At 36.2% G+C, this 20419-nt stretch overlaps 1 protein-coding gene across 1 annotated transcript in view; it reads right to left on the bottom strand.

The window, feature by feature from the left end:
- LOC104620234 (cadherin-18-like) overlaps positions 1 to 20419 on the bottom strand; it is a gene marked incomplete at both ends in the record, with an annotated part of 33571 nt that overhangs the window by 8692 nt on the left and 4460 nt on the right. Inside the window, 2 exons of the mRNA XM_010286427.1 lie at positions 5276 to 5529; positions 12600 to 12787. Of these exons, the coding sequence (XP_010284729.1) occupies positions 5276 to 5529; positions 12600 to 12787 (442 nt within the window). The remainder of the gene's footprint in view (positions 1 to 5275; positions 5530 to 12599; positions 12788 to 20419) is intronic.

Below are 20419 nucleotides of genomic sequence, written 5' to 3'. Positions count from 1 at the left end.
CTACACCACATTAATTGTTATAAACCTATGTACTTGGCATTCTTTAATTTTTCAGTAGTCTATATGAAAGAAAGGAAGAGAAGGCTGTCAATTTAAATCAAACTTGGGTAAGGCAACTTTGGATTCATTATAGCTTCTAGATACCAAGTATGGTGTTGGAAAGCAATTTTTGTACTCACTAATATATATATGTATCATAACCATTATGATACATCATCTCTTATAAGGCAATACCATAAGAACATCAGAAAAGTGAGAAGCCAGAATCAGGGCTGAGACTGTACTTGTATTCTTGACTACCTTAGCACAAAATGAACAGTCTGATAGTCATAGAGGGGGGAAAAAAAATATTTTTCTGACTTTTTTTTGTTATTTATGTTTGCTACTTTGTTGCTATTGTTTTCTCATTGGTTGGCTGGTTCTGCCTTTCCTGGAAGTAAAACAATTGTTTTCTAAGAAAGACAACCATGTGCACTTTTATGTTTCATATTTATTTCTTCTGTGTTTTACAGCTTTTTTAGCAGTAGTGACAAGAGCTCAGTGAAGAATTTCATTTACTAGTGACATCAGGAAGGCACTAAGAATACTTAAGTTTCCTATAGCTAATCAATTTCAGTCCTAGCGAATAATATATATTACATTGAGGTAGGTTACCAACTGGTCAGGGTCCAACACAACAATGACTTGAATTCCAGCGTATTAATATAACAAAACCTAATCAACCATCCAAGAATCCAATGAAATGTAAGGTTTTTTTTTAACCAAGCCATGATAGACACCATTCTGAAAAGGGAAGGTGCTTACATTTCTTATCGTTTGACGTTACTGTCACACACAGAGTGCTGATCAGTACCCATACCCCGTTCGTCAGGGGTCTTCTGTTAAATAGCTGGGAAGAGACCATTCCTGCCCAGCAATGCAAACAACCCACATGGTAAGTGGGAGTAACAAATAGAGGGGACAGAGGCTCTGTCATTAGCGCTCAGAACAGTGATTTGCCTCCTGTACCGCTGCACGACAAAGATTCCACGGCAGCAGCAAACGGAGTGAGCTGACTTTACAGTATTTCTACAACAGCATGACATTTCTCAAAAACCGCTCTTACCAGGGTACAGTGTTAATAAAGACTTTCAGTTCCTCATAAGACAGTATCAAACTGGAACCAAATAATATGAGGGAAGTTGCCTACGTCATGCGACTATTTTCACTACCACATGCGTTTCTAAAACTACTCCTTTGATCTTTTCTGAATCTTGGAGGAGGCTTTGGGAACAGCAGCAACATCATTTTTCTGAAAACCACTCCACTGCAAACAGACCAGATGCAGTCAGAAAGCTCCAAGGATCACGGGGAGTGTGCATCGTGGTTAGGCGGACGGGCCGCCCAAGAACTCCCTACAGGAAGATGGTGGGGCTCCAACAGGCGCTGCCGCAGCCCTGAGGAACACTAGCAGCCTAGGGCTGCTCTCAACGCGCACATGCAACCTGCCAACTAACAGCCGTTTTCACCCCTAGTCTCCACGGAAGTCTTCTGTGTGTGGGTTCAGGAAGAAAAAAGATCATTTCTAAGTATGGAGAGATTTAAAATGAATAATATACTAAAACAAAACTAGAATTAAAGCATTTAATAGTCATGATTTCTTTCATATTGTACGGGAAACTTTGAAGACCTGCTTGCGCACCAGATATTATTATAAGACATGACTTAACCCTGATCCTTTCAAGCAACGAAAGATTTTGGTATGGAACCAGACTCCTTGACACAATGCAATGAAAGAGGTTTAGTTTCCCATAAATGTTCCAACAAGGCAGTAATCCCTGTGAATGAATTACAATTTAGGATGTTTCCCACTGATTTAGGACACAATTTTTCAAGTAAATAGCTGGGTTTAGAACCCCTCAAAAAATATTTTTCCTTAAAATTAATACATGATGGAGTTTTAATATCTTTATTTCTTATGACATCTATGATTATGTTTGCTTTTCATATTGCAATAGAATAATATTTTATTTCACAACATCATCTTTGAGAGTTTCCCTGAAAATGCATTTGTATCTATTTGAAGGAAAAAAAAATTAACTTATAAAGGAAAATCCTTTAAAACAGCCCAAACTGACAACTAGATAATGTCTGTAATAAAAGAAACCAATAATAGCTACATTTGTTATTACAGAGGCTCTTTTGCTGGGCTTGAAAACGTAAAACAGCAGTACAATCACTGGCACAAAGTCAGTGCCCTCTGAAGACTGCTCTGCTGAGGAACAAGCTGAAATCTCCGTGATGAAATCACAGTGAGGAAATAAGGAGAAAAATAGCATTCAGAACCCCTCTCTACTGATAATAATAGAGGTTGTTATTATTTTTGTGGTTTAGCTCAAACACTTTATTTTTAAAAAGACTTCCTTTCAGCATTTTTAGTTACTGCAACTGCTCCTCTAACCATTATTCTGGTTATAACAATGACTCCTGCCATCAAAATTAAGTGTTAGTTAATTGGGCAGTGAACAAACCACAGCACTGTATCTCTTTTAGCAGCTGGACAACAATGGAGACTGTGTGTTCTGTGCTTTCTGGGGAAGTTACATTGAATCTTCCTGGTTTTGTTTTTATAATCACTGTTTTCATTTTGAATGAACTTGGAATTGTGTGGAAATGAAGGAGAGACATGACCTCATGACCCTCAGACTATCTTTCAGACTCATCAGGGTTTCAGACGAACAGCGGAGGCGTTCCTTGCAAACCAGCACAGACGGACCTAAGCGCACCGTGTGTGCACTTCTGGGAAAACCGGCCTCCTCCGAGCCGCTCCGTCACCTGCCGCTGTGAGCGGAGCGTGGGGCCGGGCCCGGTCTCCGGTGGAGCAGCAGCCCAGCCCAGCGAGCCCAGCCCAGCCCAGCCAGCCTGGCCCGCTTCTCAAGGCCGTGTGCCGCTTCCAACTCATCGTTTCCCACACTGCGGCCTAATCGTGAAACAACACAAAGCCCTTCCGCACCGCGTCGGGGTCTGTGTGCGAAGTGAGGTGAGGGAAGGGGGGTTAAAGTTGCCTGTTCCCAGAGCAGTCTGTCTCCTCCTGAGGGAGGAGGCGCAAGGAGAACCTGAGGGCACACCGACCCAGCCTGGTGCCTCTCCAGGGTCCCACACACCGACGTGAAACAATATTCACTGTTGTGAAACAACGCACTGACGTGAAACGATATTCACTGTCAGTTCCACCGCCATGGATAAAGCCTGGCTAGAGTATCTGGTCACACTATAATGATATTCCAAGGATACCTGAGCTGCTACTGCCCTTGCTGAACCCCTCTAACATAAGTGAGGGTTGGCTCCTTTCAGAGCTTCATGACTCACTTTGCTAGCAGTTGTTTTTTCTCCCCATTAGAACAGAGAGAGACAGACAGAACAATGCAAAAATAAATGTCAATGGGGGAAACAAATAGGATAGGCAAAAGTAAGGACAATTTTTCTCCTCAATAATTTGACTAATATGTATGTTTAATATTCTGGCCTCAATCACTGGTTACAAATTCCTGTTTGGAAAAAAAAAGGTCAATACAAAAATCAAAGTATTTGGAAATATTTTTCATTCCATCCCCCTATCTCCAAATTATTGCCTGTTTCAACCAGAAAATATATCTGGCCTTCCCAGTCTTTGTACAAACTGCTGCTTTCCTTTTAGCATCGTTGTCTCACCCCTTTCTAGACAAAACTCTTAGAGGCCACAGAGTGTTGATTTATGGGGAACTACTCAAATCTGCACTTGCCCTTCCTACTCCTAAACTACCACGATGACTAATATGTCTGACTGTGTTAGCTGTTGTTTCAGAATTACAGTATTAAAGCTACAGGCACTTGGCAGTTATTTTTAGTGAAATTCTCTAATTTATGTTATGATTTAGACACAAATACCATAGTGACAATTTTTCAAAGGCAATAACTTGCCACTAAGAAATTGTATATATTGATTGTCTGACACTAAACATTTTGAATCTTAGATTATTAGCACAAGAGAACCATAAAAACCTGATGCTTTCATTGTTCTGCAAAAATTGTTTCATCTTACCAAGACTATTACACATAATAGTCCAACAAATTTAAACTCAGTCAAGACTCTAAAAATGCTCAATTAGCTTAAGAAAAACTGTTTTCCAAGTATATACTCACATGATTTCCACAAAAGCTATACCACTATGTTATAAAAAGGAATAACATCAAATATGTATTCATGAAGAATTTTTTTCTGAAACGGTTTAAACCCACTACCACCTTTGAGACAAACATTCATGTATTTTTCCACAGAATTCTCACACTGTCACAATGTCAATTTTTAGAACGTAATTCATCCCACAAATGAAACCAGTAAAAATTGTCACTGGATCCTACTAAAGCTGAAAATAAGTAACTGAAAACTTTACACTAAACCTGTAAATGAATTCCAACCCCAATACTGGAATTTTCAAGGTTAAATCCAAATGAACTTAAATTTAGAAGTCATCAAATTAATATCCATACGTATATTTTTGGCATCAATGCTTTTTCAAGCTTGCTGTGGGGGTATTTCCATCTTGATTTCAGTTCCTTAGTTCAGACCATGACCTATTTCTAAGCCAGTTCGGTTATTATATAAAATATTCTGGCCAGAGCAGCAACACAGAGATCTTCCTTTCTTTGTTTTTTTTGTTTGTTTGTTTGTTTGTTTTTAATGAGACCATTTTATTTAAGAATGAGGCATATTACAAAATAATCGTTTCCTCCTCAAACATAACTTTGCAAAAATTATACTGCATGTCTGTGAGGAAAGGTGTACCTAAACCAGTTCCTGTCTTGCACAAGCATCTGGGACAACTACAGTGCGGCAAGTGTGCAGAGGACTAGCACAATACCAGCATGACAAGGAAAAAACAGCGTTATGATCCTGCACAGATTTACTACTAGGGGCACAATACTGACTGGCAGCAGGACAGTGAAGTGCACCGTTTTATATGGTGTGGTCACATATACTGGCCTTGTTCCGTGTGCTGCTTGGGGAGGTGCTGTTACAGGAACCCCTGCACACAGACCTTTGCTCAGACCAGTGGAGAGATGCAGTTTTAGTGCAAACCAACAGAAGGTTGAAGATTATGTTATTAAATCTAATCCATACAGACTGACCATGACACTGTTCTGACCTATATTTCCCTTTATGTACTAAAATAAAAGACATAGTTTCATACGTCCCGGATCGCATTAACCCTTTAGCTGGTGGAATCCAATCCCATATAATTTGGACTTACTATACCTCACTAAACTGTTGGCAGTGTCAGGGTCTTGTGCTGTTACTGTGCCAACAGCAGTCCCAATCTTTGCATTTTCATAAACTTCCATGACATAGGAAGGCATAGTGAAGAGCGGAGGTTCATCCACATCGCCAACAATGATCTTCAACATTGTTACATCTTTGAATGGTCCCAAGTGCGAAAAGCGGAAATCAAGGTGAGTATTTGCTCCTTCTATATTAAGTGTATATGATTTCTTTTTTTCATAGTTGAGTGGCTGTTGGCAGAAAGAAAGATTTATCAATACCATTCTGTGCTTCATTTTAGCCTGCTAGCAAGCTAACTACATCTTTTCCATTTAACTTAAACCACATTTCTTCACGTTACTGGAAAGGGACAATATTCTGTGATATTCTGGCAGCCACGGCCATATCTTGTAAGTGCAAGGATATACATGGAGCAGGATGGATTCAGGTTTTCTCTACGACCCAACTGTGGGTGAGGTACCAGCTTTGGAGAAACTCAGTGTTTAGAATGAGAGTCAGATTCTTCTTCCATGATAATGTAGTCTCTGAATTTTATCACCTTTCACTTTTTATTGGTCAATGCTAAATACTGAAAAAGTTAGACACTGATGTATCCCAAATTAAATTAACTTTGTATCTTTAATTAACACGTTTAATAGACAGTGACAGAGATAATAAAATTATTTTGGGCATCTCTTTGCTTAAATCCTCAGCTGAAAAAAGCAACTCCTTGCAGAAAAACACTCCGTAAGGCTATGTGTAAGAATAGCCTAAACATGTGCCTGTGTGCTTTTCTAATCAGAAAGGGTGTATCCCTATATTCTGGACCATTCTTTTCAATTCTTCACTGGCACAGAGGGAGACAACTCTTCAGCTTGTCTCACTATGTACTGCTGCACGGCACATGGATTATGCAGTCATAAATGGGAAGGAAGTCTGCAGATGGGGATATGCCTTCTACAGGGCCTAATGTTCCAATAAAACCCAGTAGAAGGCACATCCCCAGCTGTACCATTCGTCAGAAGTGCTACTGCCAGTTGAATATTGCCCTGCTATTTACATTAATAGACTCCTACTAGGAACCCTACCTCTGCACTAGGAAGGAAGAAGCTGGGGGTCTGACTCATATATCACACAGCATGCATACTGTCTTTCCTAGGAGGCCCATTTCTAGCTTTCTATTTACACATGTGAAAATTGCACCTCCCTAGTTCAGCTGGTTTTCAGATTATTGTGAACTAATTTTACCGACTTGATATATTTATTTTAACCCTACATTAGCATGTTATTACACTGTCTTATGCAAGATATAAGATAAACATGACACACTCAACTCTCAACTCTTCCAGCGTCAGATAGTTATGTAGTAGAGGGGATTAAATGGATATTTAACTTGAAAGTACACAAGTAATGAGGTTCCGTTAGCAGATACAGAATTAGGCAATGTTTTTACTGGAAGCCATGTTTACAGGACCACAACTATTTTGTGTTGGTTTCTTCAGTCTCGCTAAAGTAACTGTCTGCTCTTCATAGACAGCCCTTGGAGAATTTCATGTGAGAAGTTATTTTTTCTAGATATTGTCCGTTAGTTATAGTTACTGAAATAGCTTTAAAAAATACCAGTTTACTTTAGATGCTTTGAACATCTTAAGAAACTGATCTCAAAACTCATAACCAATGGCAAAAGACGAATTATTTGCTGTTCTGCAAAAGCTTATTTATCCCACTTTACGGTCTGAGTAACTACCTTCTTCTTGATATGGCAGAGAAAAATAAATGTATAAATGAAGAACTGTCAGTCTCTGCTGAAGTCTCCTGCAATCTTAGCATATGTCTACTTTCCAGGTAGAGTCCAAGCCAGTATCTCAGTCCAGAATTGTACTATACTGACTGTAGGGGCTGACTGCAATGATGAGAGCAAGGCCAATGGGAGAAAAACCTGCCAGAGCTACCACATAATGAGTCACTTAGGACCGAAGCTGTTTAAACACAGAAGTATCAAGGAGAATCCCTGTTGCAACGTTTATCAGTATATGTCTGCACTTCCATAAAGTTAGGAAAGTTTCTGGGAAACAAGTAAACCCAAGATGACATAAAGCATGCAGTGGTCATTTATCTGTTTCATGAAAATATGCCAGACCATGCAGTGGTAGAATAGATTTTAAAGTTTCAGGTTGCAATTTTTTAAATGGGTTTTTACGTTGAGCAAAAGCAGTCTTTCTTGATAATAGCTCAATATTTACTGGGTTACAAATGTCTACCTTCAGCCAATTTATAAAGAAGGATAGGTAGGTTAATATTTATTATTACACCAAGCAAAGCAGGTAGTTTGTACAAATATATATACTACCACGAAGTTTCCAACAGTGTCAAAACACAGGCATAACACTAAAAGAAGTTGCATACACATGGATTTTTTTTTAATCGTAGAAATTATTATGACATTATGGCATGGCAGAATTCCACTACGACCAGTATCATTCTCTGTGGACTTGATAGCCTGCCTGAATAGAATTCAGTACAAGTATTCAAGCCTTCAACCAAGTCTAAAATGGTATTTCCTATTACCCCAAAGAGTGGAAAAGTAATACTTAGGGCAAGAAATATGAGGAACTCAATGTGTGATTTGTCAATGTCAGTGTGCATTTTGTAGGTAAAATCTACAGTAAATTTTACTGATGATAATAAGAAAAATGGTCAGGATTTATATATGCTATATATTTCTTTGATTTCTCCTTTATGTATTGAAGGACAATTAGTTCATTCTCTTAACTCTAATTGTATGAGACTTTTTTGTCTTTTGCTTTCTCTGTCTCCCTTTCCTGAATGAATAAATAAAAATTTGAAAGGTATGGAAATTTACCATAGCCTGATAAATCTATCACTCTAAAAAAAGAGCTAAGTATGGTACTCAAATTAAATAAATTAATTAAAAAATACATATTTAGTAAATTCTAATTCAGATATTGTTCATTAATTTATGTTATATTTCTGTTATGAGCAGGGAAATACTAAATAGTAATTTGCATTGCTCTGCAACATACGTATTCTAAGATTAAACAGGTTTAAAATAGGATTGCAAATTGTAACTGTGATGACTTTTTGGAAAATTAAGTTATGTTTATACTGACAATGACTGGATTAGGTTGTAGAGGAAGATTAATTCCTCCCAGAAAACGCACGAGGAATAACACAAAGCCTAAAGTCTTGTTTTCTTCCTTTTGTGTGGTTATTCAATCACACAATACCAACACTTTTTTTTAGGTCTAGAAATACAAGAATAATCCATTCAGATAACCAGAAAAAGCTAACATTTCAAGCATAACCAAAGTTTTTTTTTTTACTTTCGTTTTCCTCCTTCTTCTTCCTATAACATCTCTGAATACAAGAATCAGACACTAGGACGTAAGAGATAAAGAGCTTACTCTCCTGCACTGTGATTCACAGAGGTGAAAAAACATTATATTTGACATTGAGTTATTTTAGACAGAAAAGACACATACTGTACTAAAGACTATTATTATTACCAAGAGTCAAATTCATAACATTTTTTTTTATTTTCCTTGTTTTCTCCTGAGGAGAAGTAATGAAATTTAAAAGCAAAGCATATCCTGTGATATTCCACATCTTTGAACAACTCACAAGTCCAGTTGTTATCAGTTTTCCTTTTACTTTTGATAAATGTAAAAAAAATGATATCTGGTTGCAGTTAGAATCTACAGAACTGTATTTTGCTAGGCTTCTTAAACACTGTGTATGTGTTAAAATTGACATTTATATTAAATTTGAAGAACAAAATTGGCCCCCTTTTATAGCCTGTCTAATGTTGTGCTAAGAAATTTGCTCAAAGACCTACCCATTATTTCATGTAATCTGAGCCGTTTATCAGTATATTTTATTAATATGAATTAATTATTAATAGTAAATATTACTTAATTAATATTAATTGTTAATAGTGAATTTTATATAATTTATTAATCATAATTAATCTCAAAATTCCTAAGCTATTCTAATTCAGCAAGAATTTGGGCATAAAAATGACAATGCGAAATAATCTATATTTACAAAAGAAATATTCCAACTATCCCATCAGGTTCACAGTAGGACTCTTTTAACTCCAAATAGCCAAATAAAAAGATATGGCTCTGTCCTTTCTGACTCCATTGCTCTGTCCAAGAGAAGAAAATACTCAAATAAATGATTTCTAAAGATGTTCGCTTCAAATATGTAAAACCCGAGTTTAAATTCTCCCGCATTCAATCACAGGCAGGCCTTGAATATCAGTTGCCTGCTTCAGTCATTAACTGTAGCTATAAGGTTCTCTTATAGGCAGCACTATCCTGTCTCTCTAGAAAACCAGATGATCATTTCTCGATTTACTTAACGTTGTCCCAACACTCTCCTGGAAAGAAAACAATACCTTTACATTTCAGAAGGACCTAAACAGAATTTTCGTTCATGTTTCTTATTTTCCCAAAGCACAATGTATTTCCGTGACCACTACCCACATATCTTCACATGGACTCCTTGGTTATTCCGATTTTCATGCAAAACTGAAGATAATAAATGTAGTTCGAGCGACCAGCCACAAGGCTAACTGGAAAATACTGCTGTGCATTGTACTGCAGTTTGTGTTTCTAATATCAGACTCCCAAAAGAAACAGCAGAATATTATGAGAAGTAAATAGCTGCTTCCTGAACATTTCCAGTCTCATTATATACAATGGAAGAAACATGGGCTGTTCAGACCATTTCTCTCCTGTGAAGCCTAAATGATACTTGTGGGCTTGTGGTCAGGACAGTCCTAGCAAACTTCTCTGGAAGTCACAACAAGGTGGGAAAATGGTGACCAGCCACTGTCTGAAGGATCCAGAGAGCACTGGATTTCACAGTACTATTTTGGTTTGGTTTCCTCTAGTCTCCCACTCAAACAAAGAATTGCATGAGGCAAAGGGGAAATCCTTCATGACAATCTGCAATCAACCCTATGTAGCAGGACCTTTGAGACCTTGAGACCTTTGAAGGGTGGCTCCACAGGGCTTGTCAATAGGGAAGATAATGAAAGTACCAGATGTTTTGGGTCAGCCCAGAATGAGACCAGAAAAGATTCCTTCCCGCACTCACAGACGCTGCATGCCTGTTGATCAGTCTAGCATGGAGGCACTGAGAAATTGTATTTTTGCTTCAGATTAAAAAAGTGAAGTTTCAAAGGTTTGAGGAGGACTTCAGATCTTCAGACACAACAGGATATTTACTTCTGGCTTTTCTGATGGGCTTACCATACATTCTTCCAGAGAAGTATTGGAAAGAAGACAAATCATTCTCGTCGATGGTTATAGAAGGTACTGGCATCTGATATATGAAAGAAAACTGATTCTGCTCTTAGTGGTTTTATTGCCTGTTTGGGCTAGGCTGTTAAAATAATTCAGCTTCAAACCCAATGTAAATTAAAGGTAATTACAGCATACAGTATATAAAACACTTATTAAACAGCATACAAGATCTGAGTAAAAAAAAATTAGATTACCTTTTTATACTGTACAAGGGGATATTATAACTTCTCTGAGGAAATAATAGAGGTATTCCACACCAATTTATGTAGCTTTAAGTGCTGCATTTCTGCTCAACTGAAATACAACATTACCTAAGAAAAATGTACCCCTTCTTGTCTTGATGGGAAAATGACTCAAATCACTGTGATGTCTATGTATAAGAAGAGGCAACATACGCTTTTGTCACATTCTGAAACATAGTAAAAATTTATCTGAAGCTATTTTGGCTGCCAAAAACAGTAAGAAATGTGGTTTTACACATTTTATGTAGGGACTTTTTAGTTTTGTTGCAAATTCTTTCCTTCTGCTTCATCTTCTCAATATGCATAAATATTAATGAACAATAATCATGGTGAACTTTTAAATGGAGAAAAATGCTTATTTTGAAGAAGAAATAACAGATTATGTCATTAGCTACATCAAGGACACCAGGACATAACTTCAGTGGTATTGAAAAGACAGATTTTGATTTTATGTGGCTGGAAGAGGTCGGTATTACACAACCTTTATAAAAGACACTAAATTAAAGCTTTTTAAGACACTGGGAGAGAACTCTTTTTAAATAATTATGAATTATAAAAATAACATTTCCTCCAGTTACAAAATGCTTCTTAAGATGTTAAATAAAAATTTACATACATACATATCTATTCAGATGCAAAAAAATAACATTTTTTATAAGAGTTTTTATTTATTGCCTTTCCCCACATTTTCTCTGGTTTTCATTCCTCTGACTGTTAATCAGTCCCAGAATACACATTACCAAATATGAATACAAATTCACTTTTACTTTTTAAGGCTGCATGGATATAACTGATGCCTACAAGACTCGGTTACAACAAATCCACATGAGACTTGCTAACTGATGTCTGTTAGTCGAAGTGAAAACTGAAATCAAGAAATTATTTCCCTTTATTGGAGAGTTTTTTTTTTTTAAAATATTACTTAAACATAGTAACCCATCCCTCTGAGTTATTATAAAAGTAAATTTAGATCTATCCATTGAATATTAACATAAGCTGGAAGACACTTCAGGAAATGTTCACTACGAACTCGATTCAGAGGACTTAATACAGAGATGAAAATAACTATGGAATTAGATTTGATCAGGGATTTCATTTAAGAATGAAATTAAATGGCAAGAACACTTTATAATTAATAGCTTAAATAGACTGGGATGACTATAGAAAATCCATATAAATTATAACTGTATGATGGCTTAACCAGTTACATTTTGAGTCTTTATAAGCAAGTCGGTATTTACATTACACAATACACAATACTTGACCCTTTAGATGCCAGCTGGCAAGAAAGTCAAAGAACAGTAGTCTATGAAAACGGAATTATACATTCATTGCCACAGATAAACTTTATATGTCAAGATTCATGTGGTCTGGGGATAACAGTATAACTTTCAGCCAGATTTTACTTTTTTCAAAGAAATCTAACGTGCAAAACCATCATTCAGAAAAAATAAACTATCTTAATCAAAAATTCAGTAGGATTTAGTTTATTACAAATATTAGATATGACCATTCAAAAATCACAGAAGATTTAAATAACTGTTTCATTCCTTCAATTTCTTTTCCTCCTACCTTTCCTGCAAGGACTTAAACTGTCTCAAGAAGCAATGTGGAGAAGCTTAGACTACTGAAGTTCATGGTTCAATAGGTTTACACAGTAAAATATTTTCATCGTGATATCTGCTTATACAGCATTCATTATATTTTAATTACATACATGAAGAACATTCAAAGTCTATTGCTTACCTTCTTCAGGGAAAGAATTCCTTCCCTTGTTTCTTTGTCAGTAGATATGGAGAACACCCCAGAGCCGTCACCATTTATAATTGTGTACTTCATGTCTGCATTTGAACCAGTGTCTGCATCATTTGCTTTGATTTTGCCAACTGCTGATCCAACTTGAGCTGATTCAGGAACATACAGCTGATAATGCTCTGAGGGGGAAAAAAGCAAGACAACAGCTTGGACATTTTCTAGCCAAACTAAATTAGAGAACCGTTATGTGCTTGATCATACTCTTCTGAGTAAATAGAAGAACATTTAATATGCAAAATAAACCTATGAACTCATTTACATTCCTGAAAGAATTCAAAAGGGAATTGTATTTTACTTGGGATGCCTTCTCTCCCTATTCAAAATCCAACTTACCTAATGCAGTATTTTGGTTTTCACAGTTATTTTTCATCACATAACACAGAAATTACTCTGAAGCTTACTTCACATCAGTGTTTTTAAAATTTCATCTTCTCCATAACCAAAATATGTTTACCTTCAGCAACTCAGCATCAAATGAACAGTCAAATGAGTACTTTTGAACTGGAGAACATCTGTATTTATAATTTGGTTTTCTAATGTCTCATCAGTTTTGCAACATTGCATCAACATTTTGTACCATTCAATCAACACATCTTTTTATTCTACAGAAAAATGTAATACATCTTAATATTTTACCATTATCATTTTGTAGTGTTTTTGTTGCAGCACAAAACCCTTTGCACACAAATTTTACTTGGCATCAATGGTAAAGGAAAATGAAAATAATGGGTACATAAAAGTATTACACAATTGTGCCCATTACAAGCATTCATACCAACTATGACCTCCTTTCAGTGTTTTTATAACTGTTAGGTTAATCATTAGAAAATGAAACATTGTTTTGAAAAATAATTTTCTTAACTGTATCAGTCCTTTTGGATCAAATCTCTTAACAGGTACAAAGTTGCCTGGGGGACAGGAAGGTGCCACAAGGAGAAAAGAGTGGCAAATGGACACAATGTGATTACATAAACTCATTTTCCATCTGAAACCAGGCCAGAAAGACAGCTCAAAGAAATTTTCTCCAATAATGCTAGAGTTGTAACACAGCAGGGATGCTGAAACCTACCAGCACTGAAAAGGGGAATACACATTAAATAGAATGTGTGCACATACCAAAAAAAACCCCAAACCAGCCCCCACTCAAATCCCTCCCCAACAGTCTGCACAGTTCACATCACAGGCCAACCACCAAAACAGAAAAGAGAACAAAAAGACAACTTCTGTTATTATGTATCTTCTGAAACTCTGCGGACTTTCTTCTATATTCCTCTGAAGCATTCTGCAGTAGTGAAGGCAATACTGCAACACTGAGGTGCAGGTAAGCAGATCAGAAGATGCTACATATCAAAGCTAATCAGGCTGCTGAGTGTAAACCAGCTTGCATGACTGCAGAGGTACCCTCAGCAAGCATGTAGAAAGAGAAAGGCAAAATTTAAACCTGCATTATGGCAGAAAAACACTATTTGTTGGACGGATTGAATGAATCTACAGAAGTTGCAACTGCAGAGGGAATGGATGTTATCACTAAAATACAACTAACTAGCTTTAGACAATTGTTAGAAAATAGATGATTTTATTACTAAGTTGTCTAATTCCTTGCACAATGGTTCCTAAACCTATTTATAGTCTTGAATAGTTCTTGTAATACTAGCCTATAATACCAATAAACGAACAGCAGTGCGAGAAAGATGGATGAGTGAAGTAAACTTAGTTAATCCAAAAAGAAAGAGGGGTTTCTTAGGAAAACAAAAAATAAGTTGCCATGCATTAGGGAAATCTCAAGGGATACAAGAAAAGTCCAGCAGAACAAAAGAAAAAGTATAATTTACAATGTAAAAAAGAAAATACCAACACTGATGTAACAGTAGAATTGCTTAATAGTTGACTCAGTTAAAATGCATAGTTAATTACTTGATGCAATTCTTTGATATGCATATAAAAGCCATCTTCAAAAATTTCCAAATAAAAACTTTGTCATGCATTCTTTTGAAATGCTTCATGCTTACAAATTATGTCAACTGACACTTTCATATTACTGGTTGTTTTATTTCATACATAAAATTAGAGTGATGGAATGAGATTAATTTTGGAATTTACTTATTATTAAAATAAATGTGAAATGTGGTCTGTTGACACTTTTGCTCTGACTAATGCTTCCAGAAAGGAAAAGGTTGAAGCCATAAAGAATATGTTATATAATCCAGCCACTTCAGGAAGTGTTATAACTCATATGATAGGGTGAACTACTTAGAGAGAGACTTCCAAATAGTCAAGCTAGTTCATATATATCCACACGACACTACACTCTGCTTTATAATCACACCCCAAGTGTTAGCCACCTGTTTCAGAAAATAATTTTACTGATATCAGCTTCAAACATTCTAAAATATTGAAACTTCAAGCAAAACAAATATTTGAAATCACTCATTAATTATCTGTCAGTATTTGTAGAACTGAAATATTAAAAAAAAAATGGATGGAATCAAAAGAAAACTGTTAAAAAATAAAACTTCCTAGATCATACGGTCAGAATTGTCTCTCAACGAGTATTTACCCACTGATTTGCAGAGAGAGCCTGAAGATATCTCACACAGACATAAGCGAAAGAGATAATTACAAACTACTATCTAAAAAATCCAAACATGTAAGAGTATAAAATTCAGCAACATGAAGTTTAGATAAAATGTATTATTAGACATTTATTTAGACTAGCAGTGGAATTCAGAAACGTTCTTACTAACACTAAATCATTGTAAAATTTGTTACTGGAAAGTAGAGGAACTGACTAAAGGATCAGTTGAACATTTCCTTGGCCATTGAATAAAGTTTGATAGGACATGAAAGATAGTGCGGAATGGATATACTGTGAATTTCTAATTCTTTATTGTAAGCTATGAGTCTGTCTCAACCCTTTAAAAATTGGCTGGGAAGTTAGGAGCCCTGAGGATCAGGTACCAGTCTGCATCAAAACTGTTTCACCAAATCTGCCGGAGTTGAACAGATTGTTCCTTCACTCCCAGCACCGCAGCCTTCCAGGAGCTGTTGTAAAGCAGAAATTTCAAACATTCTTGAGGATGCTCTAAATTGTTCTAGAGGAGCTGCCCGGTGGCTTACAGATCAAGATTCTGTAGAGGTTGATTTGGTTCTCAATTTTTATGTTAACATTCACTCAGATGCATTCACTTAGCTCATGAAATGAGTAAATTAATACTTTCTTCCAGTTAATGTACTGTATAAGATAGTCATACCACTTTGCAGGACTTCAATCCATGTTAACTGAAACATTGTTCAAACACATTTAAGCGATCTTCATCTTTCTTTCAATAAACTATATGGCTTATCTGTCGTTACACTACAGAAACAATTTATTGTTCTGTAGAACAATTTACTTCTCATTTCAGTTAGCCTACAGGCAACCTACAATGCTGTGTTTTACTCTTAGATAAGCAATTTCTCTATCTCAATCTCTCAAAAAAAGAAGTATGACAGTATTTAATGCAACTCAACAAGCATCTTATTAACTTTATTTTTTTCATTGATCTAGTTTGTTGATAATTTTGACTTACTTTTCCAGGTTATAATGTCCTCTTGAACAGTAGGAATTACCTTATAACAAAGGAATATACAAGAGGCATAATACTGAACTAATAGAGAAATAAGTAAATATTTGGCCTGCTTGTTATTTGTTTATCCAATGTATAGTTTTAGTCACATGAGGATAAACACTGCTTGGTGATGAACCAACAGATGCATACACTCATACAGCACAGCTCATACACCGACACCTTTGTCTATCTATTAGTGAATTGATAAACAAAGCAACTGATCGCCTTAACATAAAACACCACCATATCCTAAGTGTATATTAAAGTGCCATGTGAAGAAAGTTTGCTTGAACCTACAACTAGCCAAATACTCAGTCATGAGCCAAATTAATAAAACATGGAGAATAAATGGCCAGTGAGCCAAGCTCAAAGTCTGATGATTCTAAGCACAAAATTCAACTGGCAGCCAGTTAACAGTAGTTGTTCAGGAATCAGAAACAGTGGCCAATACTATTGATTGTCCTAATTAATGACCTGAACGATGGGTTGCATGTACTCGCAGCAAGTGAGTGGACAATACCAACTTGGGAAAAAGTGGTCAGTATGCTGGAAGGCAGGGCTGCTGTTCAAGGGGACATAGACAAGCTGGAGAAATGGGTGGACAGGAACCCCACAGCATTGAGGAAGGCATACTGCTATTCACCAGTACATGCTCGGGGACAAGCACCTGTAAAGGGGCTTTGCAGAGAAGGACCTGAAAAGGACCTTTCAAAACTTGACTAGACAAGGACCTTAGCAAGTTGATCTAACCTAACCTGCTTTAAGCAGAGATTCGGGTCAGATGACCTTCTGGAGGTCCCACATGAATGTATGTTCCTGGCATTCATGAAGTTATGTCTCACGTTTTACTGCTAGCCATCTTTGATAAAACTAAAGTGCAGCTCCAACTGTGGACTGTGCTCAGTCTCGCTTGGTGATTTTCTACTACAAAGCTATTCTTCGTTCACAGAGCTGCTTGTTTTTATTACATGTAATAGATTATTCTGGATTTCTCTTTTGAGGCTGCAGTTTTTTAGGATTTCATTTCTTACAGTATTTCTTGGGCATTTGTTACATCTTTCTTCACTACACTTATTTTCAATATAATAAAACAAAATTTAATCCATCATCATTAGGAATACAGTAAATTTTATGATTCCAGAAGCTCAGTCAACTTTACATCTACTGTCTTTGTTCTGAATATTCTTCTTGATGACAACATCCCTTTCATACAGCTAAACTAAGGAAGACATTTTTAAGTTATGTGTTTGGCTTATTCTTCTTCCCTGTGAAAAAAAAAACACTTTTCAACTTTCTAAAAATATCTGAAGTGTATTTCTTATTTGCAAATATGAGACTAAAACAATCTGCAAGATTCAGACATTTTGCTTGCCTTGAAACTCTGGAGAACATACCACTCGGCTCAATTTAGAAAAAAAACATTCTTAGATGCAATAGACTCCTTTGGCTGGAAGAAGACTTGTGCATCCCTATGCTCATGCAGTTATGTTTGTGATTAAGATTATAATCAGTGATGAGTTTAATTTATGTTCCATGCAACTTTGCCTTTGCAGACAGTAACTAGAAGTACCTGAGAACTTTCTGACTCATTCTTAGAGATCAAAAGTATTCTGACTTCTTGTAAAAAGTGTGAAGTTTATGCCACTCATGGGTAAAAGCAGAAACAGAAAAAAACCTGGATTTCCTGGATTTGCAGATTTAGTACTTTCTTGTAGATATGGAATACGCAAATAACCCAAATTTTCTATGCAAATAGTGTGGGAAAAACAATATATACGCTCCATAATGAGCACTAATCAGCAATTTAATGGTTGGGTGTAATCTGTACCAGTCTCTAGAGCTGTACTGTGTTGGGCATATTCTATGCCACTTACAGGGGGACCACAGCTGCATCAGGCAGCTTGGGTCAACAGGGAGCAATAGCAACACCTGTAAAAGGGATACGCTCCATCTGGACTGTGTTTGGTTTTGTTATTTGTTTGTTTGTTTTTCACTGGCATTAACACAGCTAGGCTTGTGCTCCCATTGAGGTTTAGCTTCATAAAGGACATGAAAATGAAGGCAGTTCTGAAGAACAACCCTTAAAATGGAGTGGTCTGGCTCTCAATTCTCCACTCAGTAAACAAACAAAACAACCAACCAACCCCCCCATTCCCAAAACCATTACTGGATAGGCAGGTGATAAGGTCACCTGACAGGCAGGTGATTCTAAATACTTCTGCAGAATCAAAAAACCACCATATTTCTTTTCTCTTTAAGACTAATAGCTGTTGTCTCTTGGCCTGACACATTCAAGTCACACACCTGCACTGGGTAATACAAGCATATAATAGCATTTTTCCCCTTTATGTGGGTCCTGGCTGTCACAGTCAGAAGGAAACTCATGTTCTGAAAACTGAGAGAAATGGAAGCTTGCTAGCTCATATTTATCGCACAGTTTCTGATGTGACACTTTAGCCATTTCTAAACAAAGAACAATTAAGGTCAGGGGGCTTGGAGATTTACAGAATCAAAGAAATATCAAGGTTGGAAAAGAACTTCAAGATCATCAAGTCCAATCATCAGCCCAACACCACCATGTCCACTAAACCATATCCTGAAGTGCCACATTTACTTGTGATGATTCTCTGTAAAGGCAGCAAATCAGTATACTGAACACCAACCATACTCACAAAGAAATGTCACTCACTGGTCATTCACTTTGGAACCTGAGCACACACTTTATAAACACAATTACTTGAAAAAATTTTCCACCTTTAAGAATATAAGAGAAGCAAAATAGTCGTTAGCACCAGAATTATGGTGTGTGGCTACTATGTGAATACGTACTAGAACCAATCTTAATAGATGTTTTCTTTAACTAAGAATACTACTTCTAAAATGTATACACCTCATGAAATGCATTGCCAGATTTTTACAGCAAACTTAAACACAGTCCTAACAACATTCTTAACAAAAGAAAGTTCTTCTACCTTTCCTTACACAAATAACTAAAGCCTGATTTATGTAGATACCATTATAATTTTCAGTCTATACTGAAATGCTGTTTACATCTGATCAGTATTAACAGCTAGAATTTCTAGGTTACAAGTAATTACTTCTACGTCTTTTCTGTAACAAAGTTCCCCACTTATTTAAGATTTCCTAATAATATACCAAAATGTTCTGGATTAATCTTTATGTCTCAAGTTAGCTGCGATTAGCATGCTGGGCAAGAATTCAGTTTTCAGAAAACTCTCAGTATTAACCAGAGGTGTTTCAAGAGCACAGCAAAAAGAATTCTGTTTGAAGAGCCCTTAAATCTTCTCATGAAAGTCCACCCTTTAAATGTCATTATGTTGACTCAATTTCACAACAGTATGAAAAAGAAGCTACATTTAATTTTGAAGTAATACCTGTTTTGGACATAAAATAAATTAATATAGGCTGCTGTATTTCCTTATGACCTAGAAATATCTAATTTCCTAGCATCTTCCTTGGCATGTGCATATATGTTACTCGTTTTATCTTTTAATGAGATATTTATACTTGCTTTTCAGTAGATTGACCATGCACACCAGGCTTATCCTGTCCATAATTTACACAAAGAGCTGTTTCTGAAGTCAACTTTGTCTAACCACTAGGAAGGAAGAATGAACCTCCCTAAATCTTACAGATGGAAAAATAATCAAATAATATGATTAATATCTATATTTTTTTAGACATCCTGGAACACATATATGATAAAAATTGTTTGCAATGTTGAAACTATGGTTCTAGAAAAGCATATCCTAAATTGTGAACCACCTGCAGAAAAAAACAGTGAATATGGTAGTACAAAAAAACTTGTCTGTGGAAGACAGGAATGAGAAAAATGAGAATAAAATAAAATTTCCAGGAGGGTAACCTCATTTTTGAAGAAAGGGAATACAATTATATGCAGGAATAATTCTTCTGAAAAAAAGAAATATTAGGGTTCTGTGCAAATCTGTCTTTAATTCAACTGTCTACATGTCCCTCTGCCCTGATTTAAGGTCTTACTGAAAAATCTAAGCATCTCTTCATCAATAATGTATCCTTGGGACTATTCAATTGCAATACATTTTATCTTTAGCATATTATAGCTAGTAGCTATTGGCAATAGTTGGAAAGGTAGTTACTGTT

This window comes from Phaethon lepturus, unplaced genomic scaffold (genome assembly GCF_000687285.1).
Source record: "Phaethon lepturus isolate BGI_N335 unplaced genomic scaffold, ASM68728v1 scaffold10260, whole genome shotgun sequence".
In the NCBI taxonomy this organism is placed as follows: domain Eukaryota; kingdom Metazoa; phylum Chordata; class Aves; order Phaethontiformes; family Phaethontidae; genus Phaethon; species Phaethon lepturus.
The sequence above is the reverse complement of the archived record's forward strand: the minus strand, read 5'-3'. Positions and strand labels throughout refer to the sequence as shown.